Raw genomic sequence first — 22098 nt, 5'->3', positions numbered from 1 at the left:
TCCATATCCTCTCAGTTAAACTTAGGAGGTTTGAGTTAGATGAGTGGACAGTGAGGTGGTTTGAGAACTGGCTGAAAGGCAGAGCTCCGAGGGTTGTGATCAGTGGCACAGAACCTGGTTGGAGGCCTGTCACTAGTGGTGTTCCCCAGGGATCTAGTCTTCAAAATATTCATCAATCATCTGGATGAAGGGACAGAGCATATCCTCTAAAAGTTCACTGATGATACAAACCCAGGAGTGGCTGATATATCAGAGGGCTGTGCTGCAATTCAGTGATACCTGGACAGGCTCAAGAGTCGAGTGGAGAGGAACATAATGAAGTTCAACAAAGACAAGTGCAGGTCCTGCACCTGGGGAGGAACACAGGTTAGGGGTTGACCTGCTGGAAAGCAGCTCTTCAGAGAAGGACCTGGGAGCCCCTTTGGTCAAGTTAACTATAAACCAGCAATGTGCTCCTGTGGCCAAGAAGGCCAATGGTATCCTGGGCTGCATTAAGAAGACTGTGGCCAGCAGTTTAAAGGAGGTCATCCTCCCCCTCTGTTCTGCACTAGTAAGGCCATGTCTGGAATACTGTGTCCAGTTCTAGGCTCCCCAGTACAAGAAAGACAAGGAATTACTGGTGACAGTCCATTGGAGGGCTATTAAAATGGTTAGGGGACTGGAGCATCTCTCTTATGTGAAGGGGCTGAGTCTGTTTAGTCTGGAGAAGAGAAGACTGAGAGGGGATCTTATCAATGCTTAAATATACCTAAATAGCAGGTATCAAGATGAGGGGGCCAGACTCTTTTCAGTGGCTGCCAGTGACAGCACAAGGGGCAACGGGCAGAAACTGAAACAAAAGAAGTTCCATCTGAACACAGAGAAGAACTTCTTTACTCTGAGGGTAGCAGAACACTGGAACAGGCTGCCCTGAGAGGCCGTGGAGTCTTCTTCCCTGGAGATATTCAAAACCTGCCGGGTCATGATCTTGTGCAACCTCCTGAAGCATATGGGAGAAAATATCTTGTGTGTTAGGTATAGAGCAGTAACTCAGACAAGGTGTTTGGTGTCATTGCATCTATCTTGTTCTCACGGTTGCTGAGCTGTGACCTTAACAGGCATCTCTATATTCTCAAGGACATCCATATCTACTTCTTTTAATTGGGAAGATGCTATGTTGCTATTATTTCTTTTCTTTCTGCAGGTGCAGGAACTGTTTGTTCTATTAGGCTCAGCAGCTGTTCTGTGCTGCCTGACTGAGGTATCAAAAATTACAATTTTTCTACTGCTCTGATTTCTTCTTGCCTTAATGTGGCCTTTCTTTCATACCCTCCTTAGCTTTGGATGCTGGCTCTGTATCTCCTATCTTAAAATGTCCACACCCCTCAAATACTTCTCCACCTATTTCTTTGCCACTCAGTCCTCCCATTTGCTTGTCAATTTTGACTGCGATGGCCATTTTGCTCTAATCAGATAAAATGAGAAGAGGTCTTCATGAAAAGGTTTGGCTTTTAGGGCTCCTTGACTCTGCTAACCTACTTATTTAAGGTCTAGCAAGGATTAACTTTGCATTACAAAATCTAAGAAATTAAACACACCCAAGACATCCTGAAAAATAAAAGTTATTTCTCATTTGTGGCACAAACTTCATATTTTCCCAAGTATAATTTAGTACAACATTTAATATTTTGACTTAAGCAGTAAAATCCAAAATCCGTTTTTACAATTTTTCCTTCAAGAAAGATTCTGCTAAGAATAGGATGGTATTTTTCATCCTCTGTGTTAATGTCATTTCATTTACTGCCTAAAATAAACCTCCTCTGTATTGCAAATGTATTATACCTTTCAGTACTGTACCTTATGTTCTGAAGATAGCATGTCAGGTCATGGTAATTAAAGTAGACTTGTTTATCTGCAAAACAAAATGAGAAGCACCGTATACTGTTTTGGTAATGGCACTGCCTGATCTAACAAGGAAAAATTGTTTTTCACAACAGGCTATTGATGGGATATACGTGATTCACAATTTATTAGCAAGGAGGGCTCAAGGAGAATGTGCTGCTCTGGTACTTAGAGACTGACTTTCAATTTATCATTTAATGAGCTCTGTATTGTAACACGGTGTCTGTTTGTAGACTATGTCAGTTTAAACTGGGAGTTAAGCTTCAGAGGGATGTGTATTCCTCTACAGTGTTATTTAACAGTACCACGTCCTAGTTTTTCACAGAGTTCCTGTATGTCCCAGAGCAAGACATTTAACTCTGTTTCTCAGATCCTCCTCTGCACTCAAAGAAGGGAAAGAGTATTTCTCTGACTGTGGGAATACTGAAAGAACAAAAAAAGCTGGAAGTGGTAAACTGGTAAAGAATCACAGAATAGTTTGGATTAGGAGGGACCTTAAATATTACCTAGATCCAACCCTCCTGCATGGACAGGAACACCTTCCACTAAACAAAGTTGCTCCAAGCCCCATCCAGTCTGGCCCTGAGCACTTCCAGGGATGGGGCAGCCATGGCTTCCCTGGGCAACCTGGCCCAGTGTCTCACTACACTCACAGGAAAGAATTTCATCCTCATATCTAATCTAAATCTCCCCAATTCCATCTTGAAACCAATCATTCCCCCTCATCCCATCACTCCATGCACCTTCAAGTCAATTAGGCATCTCCTCTACAGAAGGTACAGTTTAAGAGCTGGAACACTAGACATATAAGATCCTCCTATACAAGGATGTGTAAGATATCCTTAACTTCAGGTTTGCAGATTGGTTCTGTGCTTACTGCACATGTTGGATGGGGGCCTGGAGGGCAGGGAGGAGATGGCTAAAAAAAGATGCACACTGGGGATTCAGACAAAGACATCAGTCACATTTCTCTGATTATTTTCTTTTAGCAGACATAGGAAACTATATTAAATTATTTAAATATTATTTTCCCCTTGGGGAGTGAATGTTGCAGGTTCCTGACTCTTAAAAATAGAGATGTCCTGACTTGCCTCAAATTACTGTGTCAGAAAAAAAAAGAAAAAAAAGAAAAGAAAAGAAAAGAAAAGAAAAGAAAAGAAAAGAAAAGAAAAGAAAAGAAAAGAAAAGAAAAATAAAATAATGGAAATATGAGCCTTTGGAGATTAGTGTCAGCTCACTAAAATCCAACTGAAAGTTTGCAGAGAACTAAGTAAATATGGTCTGTATCCTTAACAGCTCAGTGAGAATCATCACTTATAGAATCATCACAATAGCTTTTTTCACATTGCACTAATGTGAGATCTGTGTGTTCAGATGTGTGGACAATGTAGAAAATTTCACATACGATGTCGCGTAATATAGGAACAAAAGGAAAAATAAATAAAAAGAGGGCAAGCGTAAATACAAAAATCCTGTGTACATATTCTAAACATAGGGGGTTTAACTTACATTAGGACATGATAGGTCTGTACAGACAGACCATTTTATCTTCTCTGTCATTTCTCTTCCCTCTGGCATTGCCTGCAGCATCTGAAATAAGCTCTGAGGCTCTTACTTTCAGGAGGAGCCCACCTTGCCCAAGTATACTACAAGCAGGGTGGCTGGCCCTGTGAGCAGGAGGAAGCACTGGCATAGCAGAACTCTGCACTGGGAAGCACCGCAGAGAAAGTGGTTTCTGGGGGCTATCTCCAACCTGAAGACAGACCTACAAACTTCTGGTTCCTCTGGGTCTGTCAGGACTGCAGTGTATTCTGCAGCAGCATCCTCCAGTGTCAGAGTGTCAGGTGGAAATCTGCTGGGGGAACCATAGGATGAAGGACCCCATGCCTCAGAGTAAACACACCAACCAGGCTATTCAGGAGGTGAGAGATCTTAATCTGGGTATAAAACATCAACAGTTACACATTTTGTTCACTGGAAGACCAAATGACCTGAGTCAGGCTCTGAGGGCTCCTGCTTTTATAGGCTGCTAAAACTACAAATAATTCAGGGAGTCCAGAAAACACCATGATAGCTTATGTGGCATTTCTGAAATATTTTGGTGTTCTTAGTATTTTTTGCTTATATCAAAACCAGTAAGAATCTGCCTAAAACTTCACCTGTACTGCAAAAAAAAATTGTTGCAAATTTTTCACAAGACTACCCACAATAGCCTTAACCTGATAGTTCAGTGCTGAGAGCAGCAAGCATGCTTCAGCAAAAAGTTCAGTGACTGAAGGGTTTTTATGGTGTTGGAAAAATGCTGAATTCCAGTCTCCCACTAAAGCTTGCACTATGCTGGCTAGTAAGACAAAAACTGACTTGATTATCCTTGCAGCTCTAATTGTACTGTCAAATTATGAAACATTGCAGACCTTGCAGGATGTGGATTATAGGCCTTGCAATGCTCATACAGCATCTCCTGATTACTTCAAAAACATTCCTTTAATATAAATCATGCCAGATTCCCTATGTAGATTAACTTTAGTCTTATCTATAGAAAAATGGTGCAGCAGGTACTTTCCTTGCAAAAGAAAACTATATTTGAAAAGAACAGATTCAGTATATATGGTCAGCTACATTAAAAAAAAAAAAAAACAAACACATTCAACATGATTTACTCTACAGTTATCAAATAATAAAGCTTTTTTATGCAGATAATATTTTATTGTACATTATTTATGTGAAAAATACTGTGAAATATTTGAAATTATAAGGCAGAGCTCTTCATTGTGACATATTTTAAGAGAATTTGATATGAAGTTGCTTTGGGTAACAATATTTATCACAAAAGATTAGACACAAAGCATCACAAAAGCCTCATGGACTCAAGTTTGTCTGCAAGAGAATAACTTTGGTTTAATATGGTCTTCATTGCTCGCAAATGAAGAGCAAATCTATGAAGAAAAGTTATCCCAACTTTAAAAATGGTTTGCCTGTCCTGATAGTGACAAAAAGAATACTAGAAGTCTGAACCATGTTAAAGAACTTCCTCCATATTTTTTTTCCTTTTTATGTTATAATTTCTCCTGCCGAGCAGACAGCATATTCAGGTTTAGGAAAATGTGCTGGTTGTTTTGTAATTGTCAGTCTTACACTCTCATATTTAATGCATTGGGAAGTAACTGAATAATACTACTGTCTGGATAACTGTTTAAGCTCCAGGGAGATTGTTAGAAGAGGAATTTTAGATCCTAACACATCCCTGTCTGATGCACATGAAAAGCACCATCATCCAGTGACATGTCATCACTCATCAAGCTTTTAAACAGCATATTATTCTGCAAAAGGAGCTGCTTCATGCCCCATCCTTCTCCTCTATGATACTTACTAAAAATAAAGGGAAATCTTCTCTGATACTAAGATTTATGCTATTGAATGACGACCCTCTTTGACTATATTTCAACAAAATTCAGCCATGAGGGGCCATCCTTAGCAGCTAGATGGCATTCTGTCCTTTCTGGAAATTAATGACAATGTCAAGTCTTTTGCTCAGGCAGCTGCATTAATGTACATTAAATGAATGCTGCAGACATTTAGTTTAGCCCATCAGTTTTTAAGCAGTCAGTACCAGTCTATGTAGAGGGATGCCATCTTCACATTTTAAACCTATGCTCAGTTTCAGTTTAAGCTGAGGCTTAAATTTTTATCCAGTTGATTCTTAGTGTACTGAACCTTCAGCTTTCCTGAAAATAGCCTGTGTAGCCTGAAAAAAAAACTAAGGAATACTTAGTGCGGAAAGAAGCAGAATAAGGAAGTGTTTTAGAGGATGCAGAGAGTGTTTACAAACTGGGGCCCTTGGCATGCTTTTCATCTTCTGGCACCAGCTATGGGTTCCAGCTGCAATCTCATTCTATAGTGGTTGACTTTGGTCTGTGAGAGGATAGAGTACAGTGTCCCTAGTGGAAACAGACAAGGGCAACCCCACATGGTGCCTAATTGTTTGGGGTTTTTTTTAATATATATATATTTTTAAGAAGAATATTAAGTTCATCAGATCATACATCTAGAAGCCATTATAAAGGAAGCAAAAATATTATCAGGAGGTCAAGAGATGAAATAAAGATCTAGGAAAGTGTACAAGCTGGGAATGAAAAAAAATCACTCTTCATCTTCAGGTTGAAATTGGACCACTGAGTAGTAAACAATTTTAAGCCCAGGGAATCAGGAAGAGGGTAATAGTCCCTAGAGGTAAGGACACTCACCTGGGTTGTGATGACAGCTTTGCTATGAAACTTCAAGACTGATTAAGTATTTTTAATCACATGAGGTACACAGCTTGCCTCTGGAGCAAAAGTGATGTACCTCATGGCTACAAAGTCACTTTCTGTAGCTGTTACTTGCTCCCTGACCCAGTGAGTGTAGGAGCCTTCCCTACAGAGCAGCAAAGCTTGTACAGACAGGGCAGAAAGCATGGTGTACGTCTCCTTGCACACTCTCTTCTCACACTTACCCAGCAGCTTAAGGTTACTTTAAGTGCATGTCCCATCTAGAAAAATGTCGAGGAGGAAAGGTTTGAAAGAATTATCTGTCTTCTTTGATCCCAGGATTCGAAAGAAAACTGAGTGTGTGCAGGAAGAACCTAATTCTTGCATTGCCAGTTCTCTGAAAGCAAGAGCTGAGTCCTTAGGTGTAGGAAGGATCTATTCTCTGGCTCCAGAAGGATTTAGAAATCATTATATTTAGAAGTGTAGTTGTAGGTCTGAAATTTATCTTATGTAAGTTCATATAGCTACAATGAAGATATGTAGAGCTGAGCTTGCTTAGCTTATATGACTACGTGTAGATTATATCAGTCATGTCTAAGAATATTATTTTTTTTGCTTTTTCATACATTAAAAAAAAAAAAGATAGGCATAAGATAAAGACAATAAACAACATACACCTCAAGACATCTGTGTTTGAGAAGCTGAATCCCACTTCTGTCTCCTGGAATGTTTAAAATCTTCTTTAAAAAGGGAGGCACTTATGAAATGTAAATGCTTTCAACAGTACCCATATGGAGTTTTTCACAGGCAGAATTTTGCAACCAAATGCCTAAGTATCACTTAAAGCACTTTTTTTTTTTTTTTTTTTTTTTAAGGCTAAGCATCTTGTTTCTTGTTTGTTTCTTTTTTGACTTTGACTTTCAGGTATTTTTGTCTCTAAGATGCTCTGCAAATCAGGAAGTACCCTACTGAAAGTATTTTAAAGAAGTGTCAACATTACACAGGTCAAGTAATTTGTTTTTAAGGTCATATTAATAATTTTGTATGCCAACATTTTAATTATTTTACTCGAATGAGATATTTCAATAAGAATAGAGTTTTGACAACAGTAAATTAAGAACTTTTTCAATTTACATTTTCTCTTAACACCAATTATGATTGTGTTGAAAGAACTCAGCTCAAAGAATACTACTGAATGTCAGGAAAAAAAGTAATGACATTTAATTAGCAGCTGTCAGTCTTGACTATAGTGAATGTTTGTCTGTTGTGTTAAAACGTTTACACTGTTTCATGCATATTGTACATTTTCCATCTTCTTGTATTTTGTGAAATACTTCTTAGTCAAGCAAACAAATAAAATGCTCTGCATTATGCATGAAAAATTATTTTAGAGCTCCATCTGCTAAGCATTTTTTAGACTTTGTTTCTGAAGTTCAAAACATTTATCCTGCATTATTTTTGAATATAAAACTAGTTGCAGCACCTTAATAGATTTTATTTCTTAATGTTGTATTATTACATGACTAAGTACATATCTAGTAAGAACAGAAGCTGAAATATCCTAGTTCAGCAAGTGTGAACACAGGCTTGCCATTTAGCTGTCTTCATAATCCTACTATGTTCAGGAACTTTGCTGAGTGAGACCCTTCACCAACAGAAGACACTGAGTCATGTACAATATTTTGCTGAAAATAATTTTAATTTACTCTAAACCAAAAATCTTCTATCTGTTTTAAATGCCAGGTGTTGTCTCCAGCCTTGCTCTTTGTTGGAAACACAATGCAAGTTAGTGGGTTTTTTCTGAGTTCCACAGCCAATTACTTCTGTTACTAGGATACTTTTTACCATAAAGGTCATGATGTAGAATGTACAGGCTAAAAAAGAGAATAAAAACAGCAGAATGAAAAGCTTTCCAAGAGGATAAATCCAGAGACACTGAGAGTCAACTACTATCAAGCTATAAAAATGTATCTTTTTGCATGGGTCACAAGAAACAGCACTGAATCCGTTAACTTTCACTGTTAAAAACAGAGGACAAAAATATTGAAATGAGAGATGAAGGAAGCATTTTTCACAGGGAGTTAGAAATGAGCTAAGCCCACTATTAACTACCATCACATTTGTTTATGGCTCCATAGAAATGAAATGCTGTTGGCAGGACAGGGAATAAACTGAAAGATAGAAAAAACTGGATGCAAGCATGAAGTATATAAATTGGACAAGTAAACAGAGAAAAAAAGAAGTACACCAGTTCTGCTGACAAAACAGTGAGGAAAACATTAAAAATATCCAGACCAGAAAAAGGAAGCACATTTACAATTATTGCCATGTCTGGTGCATTAGAGAGAAATATTTCTCATTGAAATGAGTAGGGAAAGGCAGATGCCTGGCTTATCCTATAATCTTATATTTGGATGGAAAAAAAAATCTGTTTGATTTAGACACCTATGAAGCACTGTTATTGGGTGGTGCACAGTGGAGGGCATCCCTTTAAATGTCTACTTTTCATACCTATATTTAATGCAGAAATGTAGATCCCTTTGAAGGTTCCTAGAGAAAGATCATATTTGTGTTAATTGAATGAATTTAATGAAATGAAATTAAACACATAGGCTGAAACAACACAGATGTGCTGAAACAGAATTTTTCAAGGCTTATTTTAGAGGAAGAATCAAACCAGTAGTGGGTTTGAAGTTGCTGAAGATCTGGGATGGAGGATATCTTCCAGCATAATCAACAGCATTTATGGTAAGTCTTTCCTTATTCCCTGAATATAATGAAACAAACATGTAAATGTGATTTCACCAGACTTTTTCAGTCAATATTATTTATAGACCAAACAATTAGACAGACAAAATAAATGTTGGGCCAAAAAATACCCATGTTAATTTAAGAACTATGATGACTGGCTTTAGGGAAGAAGAATTATTCTTTACTTTACCAATGTTAAAAATATTTTATGTTTGGACAAGTGTCTTTTCATTTGTTTCTATCTTTTCTGAAAGAAAGATAGTAATAGCGACCAACTCAGATTTGTTGGACTAAATGCTCTGATCCCAGACTAAAAATGCAATATATACATGTGGTTCTAGTTTTAAAATACATCTGTGCTTAGGGACATGTAATTTTGTTTTTGTATTAAACACTAAGTCCGTAATTCTGCATTTTTGTTTCTCTCCCCCAGTTTAACCTACTTCCATTCCTACTACCTCTTCACCTCCTTCCATTACAATGTAGCATGATGATCTTAGCTGCTGTCAAAAAGCATGTCAAATATGATGCCAAATATAATGCCACATATAAGGAAAAACAAAATAGAAATTATTACTGCTATTAAATAAAATACTAAAGCCTCTTAAGGTGTACCTTTGAAAAGGAATAGCAAATAGCATCTCTTAGCAGCATAGGTTAACTCTTGTTCAGTTCTGTGCTAATGAGGTTAAACTACAAACCAGCAGTTGAGTAAGCTCAGTTAAAAAGCTTGTTCTAGCTACGTTACCTACACTGAAATCGGAAGTACAGCCATATCCAAAACTGAACTGATATGACATTGACAAAATATCTAATTCAGACCTATAACACACACTCTTCTTTTTCATGAATGCTATAAGCATACATTTCCCCACACATTCTTGTGAATTATTGACACTGTCTTTACTGTAAGAGAACAGAAAATATAGCAAGATAGTGTATGTCCAAGAAAAAATATATACAAAGAATGATGAAGATTTCTTCTGACGGAAAGCACAGGTAACTGTCTAAATGGGCTGTAACCAAAATTGTTTTTGTTTCTAGCAATTCCTAATTCAAAGAAGAGCACAATGCAGAAATCAGCAAGAGATCCTGCAGAAAACCAGAAGAGACTGAAATATTTCTAAAGATTTTAGTGTGTGAATTTTTCTGGACCATGAAATAGTGAAAGTGTTCAGAGCTGAGGCAGCAGACTCTCCATTCTTATGGATTATTAACTGTCTTAACAGAAGCAACGTGTACATGTCAACATTCATTAGAAAATTCAAAGCATATGAATCTGTTTAAGGACTGTCATATTATGAAGCCTACCCAGTGTAACTGATTGTTTAGGAGAGATGATTTGCAATTTTTAGTGGACTGTCTGCAAGTTCCACTCATCAACTTAGATGAAAACAGAAACAAGTATGGTTCCTTTATCTATGTTGCAATATGCATTTACACTGGCTTTTGCATAATTGAAACTAATTGGAATAAATGTGTGTCAAACAGTCAAGTCAGTAACCTGATTTCAGCAGACAGATTAATTTCCATTTCATATAAATGTCTGTCTATGTTTTCCTTCTAGTTTTGTCCTGTGATCTCATTTTACAGTATATGGCAACCATCATCTGCTCATAAACCATGATTGTGAAAGCCTAGAATGCAGCAAATAGGGTTTTTATTCAAATTTTATGTTAAAGTAAGAAAACTGATTAACATAGTACTTATTCAGAGGCAAATTATTCATAGCTGACCAATTCATGGACACATATCATTGCCCTTGCTGAGTACATTATATGGCATGAAGACACCATCATTTGAAAGGTGCTCATGATACTTGGAGAAAGGGTTTTGTCAGTTCACCACACACCATGTGACCCATGGGATTTCTGGGTATCTCTCTTTCTGTTTGATTGCTAAATCACACACACACAAAAGTACTTTGGCTAAGTGTCTCCAAACCTCAACAATTCATTTTTATTCAGGGCTATTATGCAATATCTACTTGCAGCTGTTTCTGCAATGAATAATACCAGTGGGGAAGCATGCACAGGCCAATGCAAAGGATGGCAATATGTACGGATTACGGTTCTGCTGAGCAATTTCCCTCCTCCTGCAGCACAATCAGCAGCACTCTAAGAGTTAGTGCAGCAGCTGGCAGAAACATCCAGTCCCCACATGGTAAACGCTGTGGTGTTTTTCATGGATTTGCTTCGTTCTGCAAACCCAATTTTTCCAATTCAGCAGTTATTTTAGTTTGATGTTGAGGTTGTTTATTCTTCTTTTTTTTTTTTTCTCTTCTCCTTGTTACCCTCTCCTCCTTATCCCTTCTCGCTCCCCAGCTTCCAGTGCCCCATCCCAAATCCTAAAGTTCTACTAAGGGCTAACGCTAATTCAGAAGCAGTTTTCAAGTTCCTATCTTACATGTTCAGATTATCACCCAACCATGAACAATGAAGATGTTGGATATATCTTGAACTGAAAAGCTTTTTTGGCAATGTCACTTTGATTGGCCAGAAATTATTCCTGAGTGCAGGAAGTCAAAGGACTCTCAGTCTTCAAAGGAAACTGTAGGAGGGGGTGAGAATGGTGTGACAGAAAAGTTTTTCCATGTAAAAAATATCCAAGGTTTAGTCCTCTTTATGCTATCATGATTTTAACCATTTTCATCACCAAGAAGCACCAGATTTTTTCTAAAGTAGAGATGAACACTCTTACCAGCTTTAAGAAGTGATTAACAGAAGATACTTCGGGTGGAAATTTGGGAGAGTGGGGGAATGAGGTTCAGGAGTAAGGTTTAATCACTGCTTCAAAAGATACACCCATACAATTACGTGAATTTGCAGCTAAGCTCTGGTGGACACCTCTAATAAAAAATCCTTAAATAATTTTAATTTTGTATAAGCCTTTTTATCTCTTCTCTCCTCTTTTTTTTTTTTTTTTTTTTTTTTTTTTTTTTTTTTTTTTTTTTTCCGAGTATGCTTTAATCAGGTGAAGTACTACTAAACTCACAGCTGTGTAGCAATATTCGTTGTTTCTAAATCTTTCACTACACTGACATTCCTCTGCAAATATCTCCCAGACCTGAGAGGGAAGGTAAGCAAGCTAAGGTGCAGGCAGCGAAGGGCATACATGAAGAGATGGGGATTGGATAGCCATGGCTAGAGAGGTAGCACACAAGCAGAGTGAGAGGAACTACCAGCTGAAGTGTTGAAGGTGGAGGGAAGAAGAACTTGAAGGTGTGATCAAAACACCAGAGCAAACCAGCAAATTCACCAGAAAAACAAACTTATGCTGTCAACAAAGATACTCTTTTCCCCAAACTGAAAAGCAGAGAAATATCTCAGCCCTGAAAGTAAAGTGAACATTTCCATCAGTCCTTTGAATGCCACTTTTTATAAATAGACTTGTACTACATGGTTTCCCTGGCTACATGGGCTTCTTATCATTCTAGGGTGTATGATGAAAATATACCTTTATGATGACTGCATTCAGTGAGAGTCCCTAAGCACTAAATAATACATAATTTGGAGGAAAGGCTCTGGAAGAAGCCTTCCAGAATCAGAATTTTCTTACTTATTTAAAAGAATGTATTTTTAAGATCCCTTTGAAAGCAGGTACTAGTCATTGTGTGAAGCTGCCCATTCAACTATACTATGTGTTCTCATCTTTTCTCAGTGTCCTTGTATCACCAAGATTAAATAATACTGACAGTTAAAAAGGCTTGGTTTAACTTGCAGAGCTATATCTGGAGATCTGTGCCAGACTTGAGTTCATTTAAGATGTTGCTTGACAACCTGATCCTTTGAACTCAATCTGTACTTGATCTTGCACCTCTGTGTTGCCATGGCTCCCACATAAAATAATTTAACCATTTTACCCTAAAGGTACATCAACAACTAACACAATGCAAAGAGGTCTCCTTGGTCGTGCTTTCAGTTCTGGAATACTGATGCACAAATGCTCTTCATGCACAAGCATACACATCATTAAGTTTCCTTTAAAGACCTTCAGAATATCCATTGGGGAAATAAAAAAAAAGGGAAATAAAAAGAAAAGGATATAGCTTGAATCTCTAAAACTCCATTAAAATGATTGTTATGATCTCTACCCTGTTAACCTTTATGATCTCATTTTCCACCGTTGCTGATAAATTGCTTCCTGCAAAGTAGTAGAACAGGTGACATTGACAATATGTTCTTCATTTTACCCATGGTATCAATAGGTAAAAATTATTCTAACAAGTCTTCCTCAATAATTATGATCCCCTAAGAAAATACTGCATTTGTCTTTCTGTAAGAGATAAGAATGGTAAAGTGCACAGAACGAAGTGATCTTTAGAATATCATAAACAAAACAGAAAAAGTAAAATAGAAATACATGTTATGTGTTAGGAATCTAGGAACATAGAGAAATTCTTAATGTAAGCAGTTTTTCTTCACAGAAAGAAAAAAAAAGAGAATTTAAAATGTAGCAGAAAAACATTTTTCTATGAAAGGATGGAGCTGCAGGAGGTGATTGAAAGCTTTGCAATGTCATGTGGTACTTGAAAATTCATGATTACTGGTTATAAAATATACTGTAAATTAATTTTCAAATGTTTACCACACTAGTTTAGATTCAAACTGTCAGATATTTAGTCTTGGTGCCAAACATTTCCCATTAATCACAATATTTTCAAAGAACTTTCTGTAGTGAAACAGAATATTCATCTGAAGATAAACAAGATATGAATGTGGTACAAGGCAGTCATGTTGATTTAGTGAATTTTGGTTTTATTATGAAACATTTCATTGTGTAAGTATAGCAGAAAACAGGATTAAATAAATCTGATTGCATTTTTTTTAATATTAAATTAAATATTTTGACAAAATTATTTTTCTTTCATGGGCCATCCCTTTTTTTTTCTTCCTTTTGCCTTCTCATTCTTTTTAGTTGAAAGATTTGGGTTTATTAAGAGTACACAAATTTGGACTTTTTTTTCTTCCCTTTTATTTTCTGAGACAAATCTGAACATATTTTAGTGAGAAGTCTATTGTTTTTACAAATAACAATAACAACAACAAAACAACAAAAAACCCCCACTGTCTTCCATTAGTGGAAAATGTAAGAATAATTTTGCTGGTAACTCAGTGTTGTTGTTCTCCTGTTTTCTCTAAGACACTGCTCTTGTGTATACCCTGAAAGTATTCTTGCAAATTAAAAGGAAGGATATATGTCTGGTGCTTACAATCAGGGGTATAAATCCATTTATCAATGCATAAGTAGAAGGGGATCATTTTTCAAATGCTAAGTACCCCCAGCTATCTGTGACTCTGAGAGCTAGATACCATCTGTTTTGCTACCAGATATAACATTTTTTGTGATGCAACACTACTTAAAAAGACATTTCTCAGCCAGTTTATATTTTTCTTCTTCAAGGAATACAAAGTTATGTCTCAACTAAAGGGTGAGGGTTTTCTGGGGGATATTTATTACTGCTCTGTGAGTGTTCCCTGCCCTGTGCCCATGTGGAGCCTGCCTTTTAAAAAAAAATTCTTTGAAGTATAAATTGTTTCAGTGTTCAAGACATGTTATGGTTTCAGTCAACATTTCAGTAGGACACTGTTACTGCCAGAACACAGATAGGTCCCATTCAACTCAGTGTTAAATAACAGATTCTTGAATGAGATTACAGAAGCAGAGCCAAACCATATAGCTAAGAAATTAGTCCCTATCATATGTAGTACTTTTACCACATCCATATCTTTGAATTTATCGGGTGTGCAATGGCCTCTCACATAAAATGTACAAGATAACAACCAACCATTTTCTTTATCCTGAAGAAGTTAATCAGATATACTATAGATTCCTAATGATGAGAAAAAAGGTACTGTGGGAGAAGTTTTTGTTTGTTTATTTTCTGATGTTTTTTTCCCTGTGTTGGAATCCAAGTCTTCCAGTTATAATACTGAAATGATAAAGATGAAATTCTTAATTGAGCTGTAACTATTCTGCTTTACTATGATACATCTAATTGTAAAGAATTTCTGAAATTCGATTGTTTCTCAGTCTGTGTGAGTTTCTTGCATCTGTTACATTTTCATTTTTTGGCTGTTGATACTGTTTAAAACAGTTTATTATGTGTTATCTACGGCCCACCTGATCTACTGATACATTTAGCATTAATCTTCCATATTGTGTTGCAACAGCTCTAACTCTCAGCCTGTGGTCTCTTCACCACAGGCTTGTTTGTCATCAGTCCAACCATCATGACTTATCTCTTACATTTTTCCACTATTTCAGGCCTGATGCACTTGATTCCCTTCATATAAATGTAGCAGTAGGAACTCCGGAACTGCCAATGTCAACACCAAGGTTTCCCCAGAAGGAGATACCCTTTGTCAACCTGGTTCTTCACTGATTAAGGTCCCGGGCAAAACCGACTCAACTTGGGGAAAAAAATAATTTAATTTCACACTAATCAAATACACCCAGGACACAGACAACACACAGAGCAGGGCTTGCATATGTTACCCCACCCCTCCCTTCTTCCCGGGCCCAAATCCCGTTGTTCCCGGTTTCTCTCCCTCCTTCCCCCCAGCGGCACAGGGGGACAGGGGATGGGGTTTAGAGTCAGTTCACAGGCTGCTGGTTCCTGCTGCTCCTTCCCCCTCAGGAAGAAAGATTCCTTACAGTCGTGCCCTGCTTCCCCACGGGGTCCCTCCCATGGGAGAGAGTCCTCCACAAACTTCTCCTTCATGAGTCCTTCCCATTAGGTCCGGAGCTGCTCCAGCCTGGGCTTCCCACAGAGTTCCCCACAGCTCTCCCCCTCCAGCACAGCTCTTCTCCCTTAAGTGCTTCTCTGCTCAGGTCTTAGTTCCTTCCTATGTTAATTGCTGCGGCACATCTGTTGTCCCTCTAATGGCTCCTTGGCTGGGTTTGGAGCAGGGGGAGGTTCTCAGCTTCTTACTGGAGCCACTCCTGAGGCCCTTTCCCCGCTACCAAAAAAACCACCAAACCAGAACAGGAGATTTGGAACTTACTCGTACAGTTGCATCATTTGTCACTGGAACAAAACAACCAAACTAAACAATTGAGTGCACAACAGTTACTAGGAATTTATATGCACAAGGTGCTAGTTTGCATATAAAATCAGAGCAAAATGAAGAGTTTAAACACCAGAATCTTGAATGGTAGCCTAGAAATTGATGGCAGATTGCAGATGACAGAGTGTGCTGAAACAAAATGCTTGAATATTGCTAATGTTTCCAATATTTTTGTCCTATTTAAACACCTGTGTCATCTGTTTGTGGAACAGTAGGATGCCTGGGATCTTGCAGCTCAGTTTTCCAATGGATACAAAAACACATGAAATGCAAGATGAGCCTAAGTGAGCTAGAGCTTGATTATATTCAGAGATTAATTAACTGTATTTACCTACAAACATACTTCTGAAATGATACTGCCAGTCAGCAAGCAAGCAAACTCAGTCAGGGCTCACAGCATACCATCTCTTGCTGCCTCTGAAGCTGAAGCTAACCAGAGGTCACTGGAGAGAGACTTTTCTGCATTGTGACATTGCCTTCTCACTGCAAAATCAGTTGCGTTTTGTTTGGTTTGGTTGAGGTTTTTTTGGTTTGGGTTGGGGTTTTTTTGTGTGTGTTTTGTGTTAGTTTTGTTGATTTTGTTTTGTTTTGTTTGTGTTTTGTTTTTTTAAAAAAGCTTCTAAGGATCTCCAAATGAGAGCACAGATCTTTCGAATACTGAAGATTTGTTTGAATGACTTACGCCACGTTGTGTTGCCTGCCAAAGTTCTAACTGAGAAGGAGATGTTCTGATGACAGGAGTTAGTACCTGCTATGTTAGTGCCCTGATGGCACCATGTCTATCACTCCATTTTTTTAAAAAGTGACAAAATCCCTGGGTTTAGTATTGCTCAAAACAAAACTTGATGCATTTTTCTTTCCTTCCAGTATTTATTCTACTCTGTATGCAAAATGTGGGGTTTTTGGCAGGGCGGGGAGGGATGGGGGAGGTTGGTTGTTGCTGCTGTTTTTTCAGTCAAGAGAGTGCCCATCTGCAATGGATATGATTTTTGCCAAGTTACAAAACACAGATTTTGAGATGTTTGACAGCTTTTCTATACCATCCAAAGCTCTTTCTCCTGGCTTGTTTCTCATGACAAATTAATACTGAATCTTTAAATAGATGTGTGTAAATCAAATAACATTTAGATGAGAGTTTTCCTTTAATTATGTCAGATATATCCAATATTCCCAAATTAGGCGATAGGATGCAATATGCTAATTTACAGTGAAAACTCAATAAATGCTTCAGCTGAATGAATATCATCTGCAAATTTGTGGAATTTCATTTTAAAACACTGATTGAATATTTCGTATGATTCATTAAACAGATATTAATGTTGGTCTGCATGGATATGCTCATCTAATTATGGTAATGCAATAGCACATAGAATATAATCTTTACAAGACAGAATAAGTGCCCCAGAATCCTGCATTCTTTTGGAGCCAGATACAGTAAATATTCAATAAAGAGTTTCTTGTACTACATTTCCAGCTCTTACTTTTCACTGATCTTTTTTGTTTTCTGTGCTTATCTAATATTTTTTTCTAATATGGCAGTTCTGGTTTTGTCTTTAGATAATTCAAAGAAAGTTATAAGGAAGATGACTTCTTTGAAGGAAAATATGAATATAAAACTGTATGTACATAGATTATATTCCTAAAATTTTAAGATATTCCTTTATTTGTATATGTTTTGGAGGGGTAGTAAGATGAGAAAACTCCATTTAAAAATGAGATTTAATTTTGGTAATATTACAAAACACAGAGTCAGCCATAGAGCTCAAGAAACAAGAGCTGCACCAAGGCAACTATGTAGTGATGGAATTTTCCTGCTTGACAAGTTTCCTTGTTGAAGAATGAAGACCAAATACTTCAGAGAGACTTAGACACTGAAAATCCACTTAATTTCAGTTTAATCATAATTTCATCAATTTCAGTCCATTGGAATTTTAGCATCTAAATGTCTTTTGGGACGTGGGTCAAAGAGACTCAGCATATATAATATCTAGATTCACCCACACAGATTAACACCTATAAAATGTCTCAGCAATAAACTTCCTCAGCTGCAAAGGAGTCTTAATTTATGGCAATACTATGGAAGCTGCTTATCTTAATTAAACAGAAAGCTTCATTAAGTCATAGATTTTTATTTTGGTCACATATAATTTAATGCTATCACAAAATCACAGAATGGTTGAGGTGGGAAGGGACCTCCTGAGGCCACCTAGTCCAACCCCATCTCAAGCAAGGGACACCTAGAGCCAGCTGGTCAGGACCACATCCAGGTGGCTTTTGAATATCTGCAAGGATGAAGACTCTACAACCTCTCTGCACAACCTGTGCCAGTGCTCAGTCACCCTTACCATAAAAAAGTGTTTCCTAAGGCTCAGATGGACCCTCCTGTGTTTCAGCTCATGCCCATTGCCTCTTGTCCTGTTACTGGGCACAAGTGAAATGAGCCTGACTCTTACTTGCCTATACTCATATGTTTTTACACACATAAATGCATGTTTAAAGACACAGACATAGACACCATTATTATTCTCAGATTTATGCCTTTTGATACCTATCTTGTTTGGTGTATCACTGTATTTGATACAATTGTCTTTACTGGATACAGTAGAGTTTTTTTTATAGCAAGTATAAATGAAAACCGGTTCTGACTTTATTTTTATATGCTGCATTTTTCCAATTCTCTCTAAGTAATTTTTCCCAGTATAGTATTCATTCTGGTTCTGCAGATGTGCTGTGAAATTTGAGTTGTTTTCTACTAAATGAAAAATACACTTCTATTCCAGAGTTTGGTTTGCCTAAATAGGTGCCAGCTGAAGTAATGCTTCCCCTCTACTAAAGGACTTACGTTTAATTCCTGAATAAGAACAATTCAAGCTGGGTTGTTTAATGAAGCTTCTGTATTCCCTATGTAGATAGTGGAATGACAGTCAGATGCCTCTAAAGAACTGCATATAAATTCTTCCCCTTCCCTGAGATAACAAAACTCTAAAATTTTGTTTGCCACTAGATCCAGTTTCTGTGTGTTTTTTGCTTCTTGTTCATGTGACTGTTACAGTTTGATTTCTGCTAGGAAATAAACAGAACTATTTTTTCTGCATCTTGCCATGTCCTCATCTCTATAAGTGTTTGTACCGCTGTTCATCATCCCAGGGATTAATTTTTATAATGCACTTTATGACTTTAAGATGTTTGTCCTAGATTTGCCCTTCAGATTTCTCTGCTACTTTTCACTGGTCATGCAATTGGAAGAACTGTAGCACATAGTAAATAGCAACATCTGCAATGGCAATGGCAGCTATAACAACAATGCAATTTTACTAGCTATGCCTATAATAATATATAAGATGGACACAGATGTGTTACTTGCAAAGTGCCAGCTGCTGGCACTTCTTTTCTTGTTGACTATAAGCAAATGAAAAAGATATAAAACTGATTATATCTGTGACAGACCAATTCAAAGATATTTCAGCAAACATAAGGGCACATTTCGTAGCTGAATATATTTTACTCTTGGATGCATTCAATTTGTATTCATTTTACAATTTACTCTGTTAATTAGAAAAGGTTATAAGATTAATAAGTAGTCATTGCTAATGCATGCAATGGACTGTAAGCTTTAGTTGATGTTTTTCCCAAAGAAGCAGTAGAGATTAGTTCATACAAATCGTAGTGAGCAGTATATCCTATCTTCCAAAGCTGGTCTTTATCTCCATGTTGCTTTATAATCTCTGAATCATTTCTAAAATCCCTGCCAGAAAAGCCAACAAAACCCCAGCAAACCCTATCCTACCAACATAAAATGATAGATTGCTATTTCAAGCACTTTTATAGAAGAATTGATTTTCAAGAAATCCTTTGTAGATATAAAATGAGATATCTTAGAAACACACAGAGAATACTACAGCTTGTGAAAATACCCTTTCGTTAAGAAAAATTTCTTTTGTTAAGAAAATGTAGTTTTGACTACTTGGTACCAGTGGGCAGCCTATTTTTGTCATTTTCAGGGTATTAGGATGGCTCTTGGCATGTGCTACGTAAGTTTTGAGATCCATGATGATGGTCCAGAAGGGGAAAGTCCTCCCTGCAGTTGGGTAAGATGACCATTGCACAAACTCCAGGTGAAAAGAAAGAGGTCATCCAGTGCTTTCTTCATGGTCAACCAGAGCAGGGGTTTACTGCAGTGCAGGGTCAAGGTGGTTTCTACGTAGGTGGTAACTGAATAAATTCTTCCTCACTTGGACAGGTTTCCTGATCAGCTCAATCAGATATGAAAAAAGGCTACTAAGGTCAAGAACGTCTTGATGCTGTAAGGGCATTCACTACACTCTAAATCCCTATTCATTTTACTACGGACTTACTGAACTAATTACTCTTACTTCTTTATTGACCTTCCCCCACTGAAATTTGGAGGAAAATAGTCCAAAATGGTGCAGAATGCCATATAATCTGTGTCCAACGATATTAATATATCCAGAGCTGCTTTGCCAAAATCTCATCTTCCCACCTCCAGTGCACCTGCAGAAAGAAGTAAATTTCATCATCCACTCTTCTTCTTCTGCTATGGACAGAAGGCACAGGTCAAAGTTTGGTAGACCTGGAATCTTCTCACATGTTCACTTTAGTGTATCATGACATTTTCTTAGGCTGACACTATTAGAAAAAAACATAACTTTTATGGATCTTTATAAATACAGAGATAGTAAAGAGCTCAGAAGATCATCAGCTCCCTCTGCTACATGTAAAATATCTAAAGATTTCCTCTAAGGTTTTTTTTTCAACTGAAAAATTTTAAACCTATATTTTCCCATCAAACATGCTGATTTCAATATATAGATATCACTCAAATTTAAAGATAAATAAATAAATAAATAAATAAAGGGAATATCCACATACATGCACTTAAATATAGGTGCCATAGATAACATGCATTCCAACTCATAGGTCAGTTACTTCAGAAAAAAAAATAAATAAATACAGATATGCCCTTTAGTGATCTCCCTTTGGCAAGCTTATTACTGATGAGAGAGTGTCAAAAGGGCATGTCAAGAACTATCAGTGTTGCACAATTCAGAATTAAAGTTTAGGTGAATTTTTAAATTTAATTTTTTTTTCTATAATTTTTAATGTTTGCAATACATATCTTGCACAAAATTATGGAAACTATAGGGGTTTAGCAGCAGAACATGCTTGAGCTTTTTCTTTAAAAAACCTTATTTGAAAGGAAAAGGTCTGTAGGAGTCTTAAGAAAATGTATTAAGCCAAAAATTTATTTTTTTCAGAGTCACCTTTTAATTAACTGTTCTGATGTCATGGAGTTAAGTCAGTTAAGGAAATTAGTGGCAATGAAGTCAAACAAATGTTGATGTGATAAATAGCATTAGATACAATAATTTAGCTCCTGTCATTGGTATATCCTCTATCTCTTACTAGTTAATACAAGGAATATAAAAGGCAAGAAAAAATTCTGTCTTGAAAGATTCTGTGGCACAATAACTTAATTACACTCAAAAACCATTTTAGTTGCCCGTTGATCCACCCTTTAGCCTGTTTATTGTCTTTTTTTCACTAGTAACTAAAAAATGTAGTAATTCCTGTATTTTTTCTCTACAAGCTGTTATGGTGAAATATAAGCTCAGAAATGTATGGATGCATTTTCAGAAATGCAGACAATGAGCCACATATACTTACCTATCCCTTTAAAAAAAAAAACATGGTCCACCTTTTAAAGGCATGAAAATCTATGTGCATTGTGATCCCTTAAATGTGCCAGCAACATGATGTGTGAAAATAACCTATATTACAAATGTCATAGTTCTTTATTACACTGTAACATCTTACTGCTTTATATAAATACAGATTATAAAACTTTTATATTAGAAATTAAATATTAATGCACAATGCGCTTTCAAAACACAAGCTTCAAAATGCAGTTCATATTTCACTTTTAGTGCTTGGCTGAAAAATCCTCATGACTTTTCAAAATAAATCTGAACAGATACTAGGCATTTTTGTTTATGAGTAAAGGCTGTTCACATTAGTCTGTGTTGACATAACAGTTAATAGACAGATGTTGTATTTGAATTCTGAAGCACCCAAACCTGTTGTGATGTGGTTTATCCCTCTGCACTCTGCAGTGCTATGTCAGTGGGAAT

General features: G+C 36.9%; 1 protein-coding gene across 3 annotated transcripts in view; it reads left to right on the top strand.

Annotated features, from left to right (window-relative positions):
• STS (steroid sulfatase) overlaps positions 1-10514 on the top strand; it is a 114596-nt gene extending 104082 nt beyond the window's left edge. Inside the window, exons 14-15 of one of the 3 annotated variants that reach the window (XR_007888384.1) lie at positions 7053-8876; positions 9924-10514. Coding sequence is in view for 1 of the 3 variants with exons in the window: in XM_051608202.1 (XP_051464162.1) it covers positions 1184-1239 (56 nt within the window). In the remaining 2 variants the exon portion in view is untranslated. Of the gene's footprint in view, positions 1-1183; positions 4959-7052; positions 8877-9923 lie in introns of those variants that run through there. The other 2 variants (XR_007888385.1, XM_051608202.1) reach the window with 2 other exon arrangements.
• Positions 10515-22098: the final 11584 nt, after the last annotated feature.

The sequence above is a fragment of the Apus apus genome, chromosome 1, assembly GCF_020740795.1.
Source record: "Apus apus isolate bApuApu2 chromosome 1, bApuApu2.pri.cur, whole genome shotgun sequence".
Classification (NCBI taxonomy): domain Eukaryota; kingdom Metazoa; phylum Chordata; class Aves; order Apodiformes; family Apodidae; genus Apus; species Apus apus.
The sequence above is the reverse complement of the archived record's forward strand: the minus strand, read 5'-3'. Positions and strand labels throughout refer to the sequence as shown.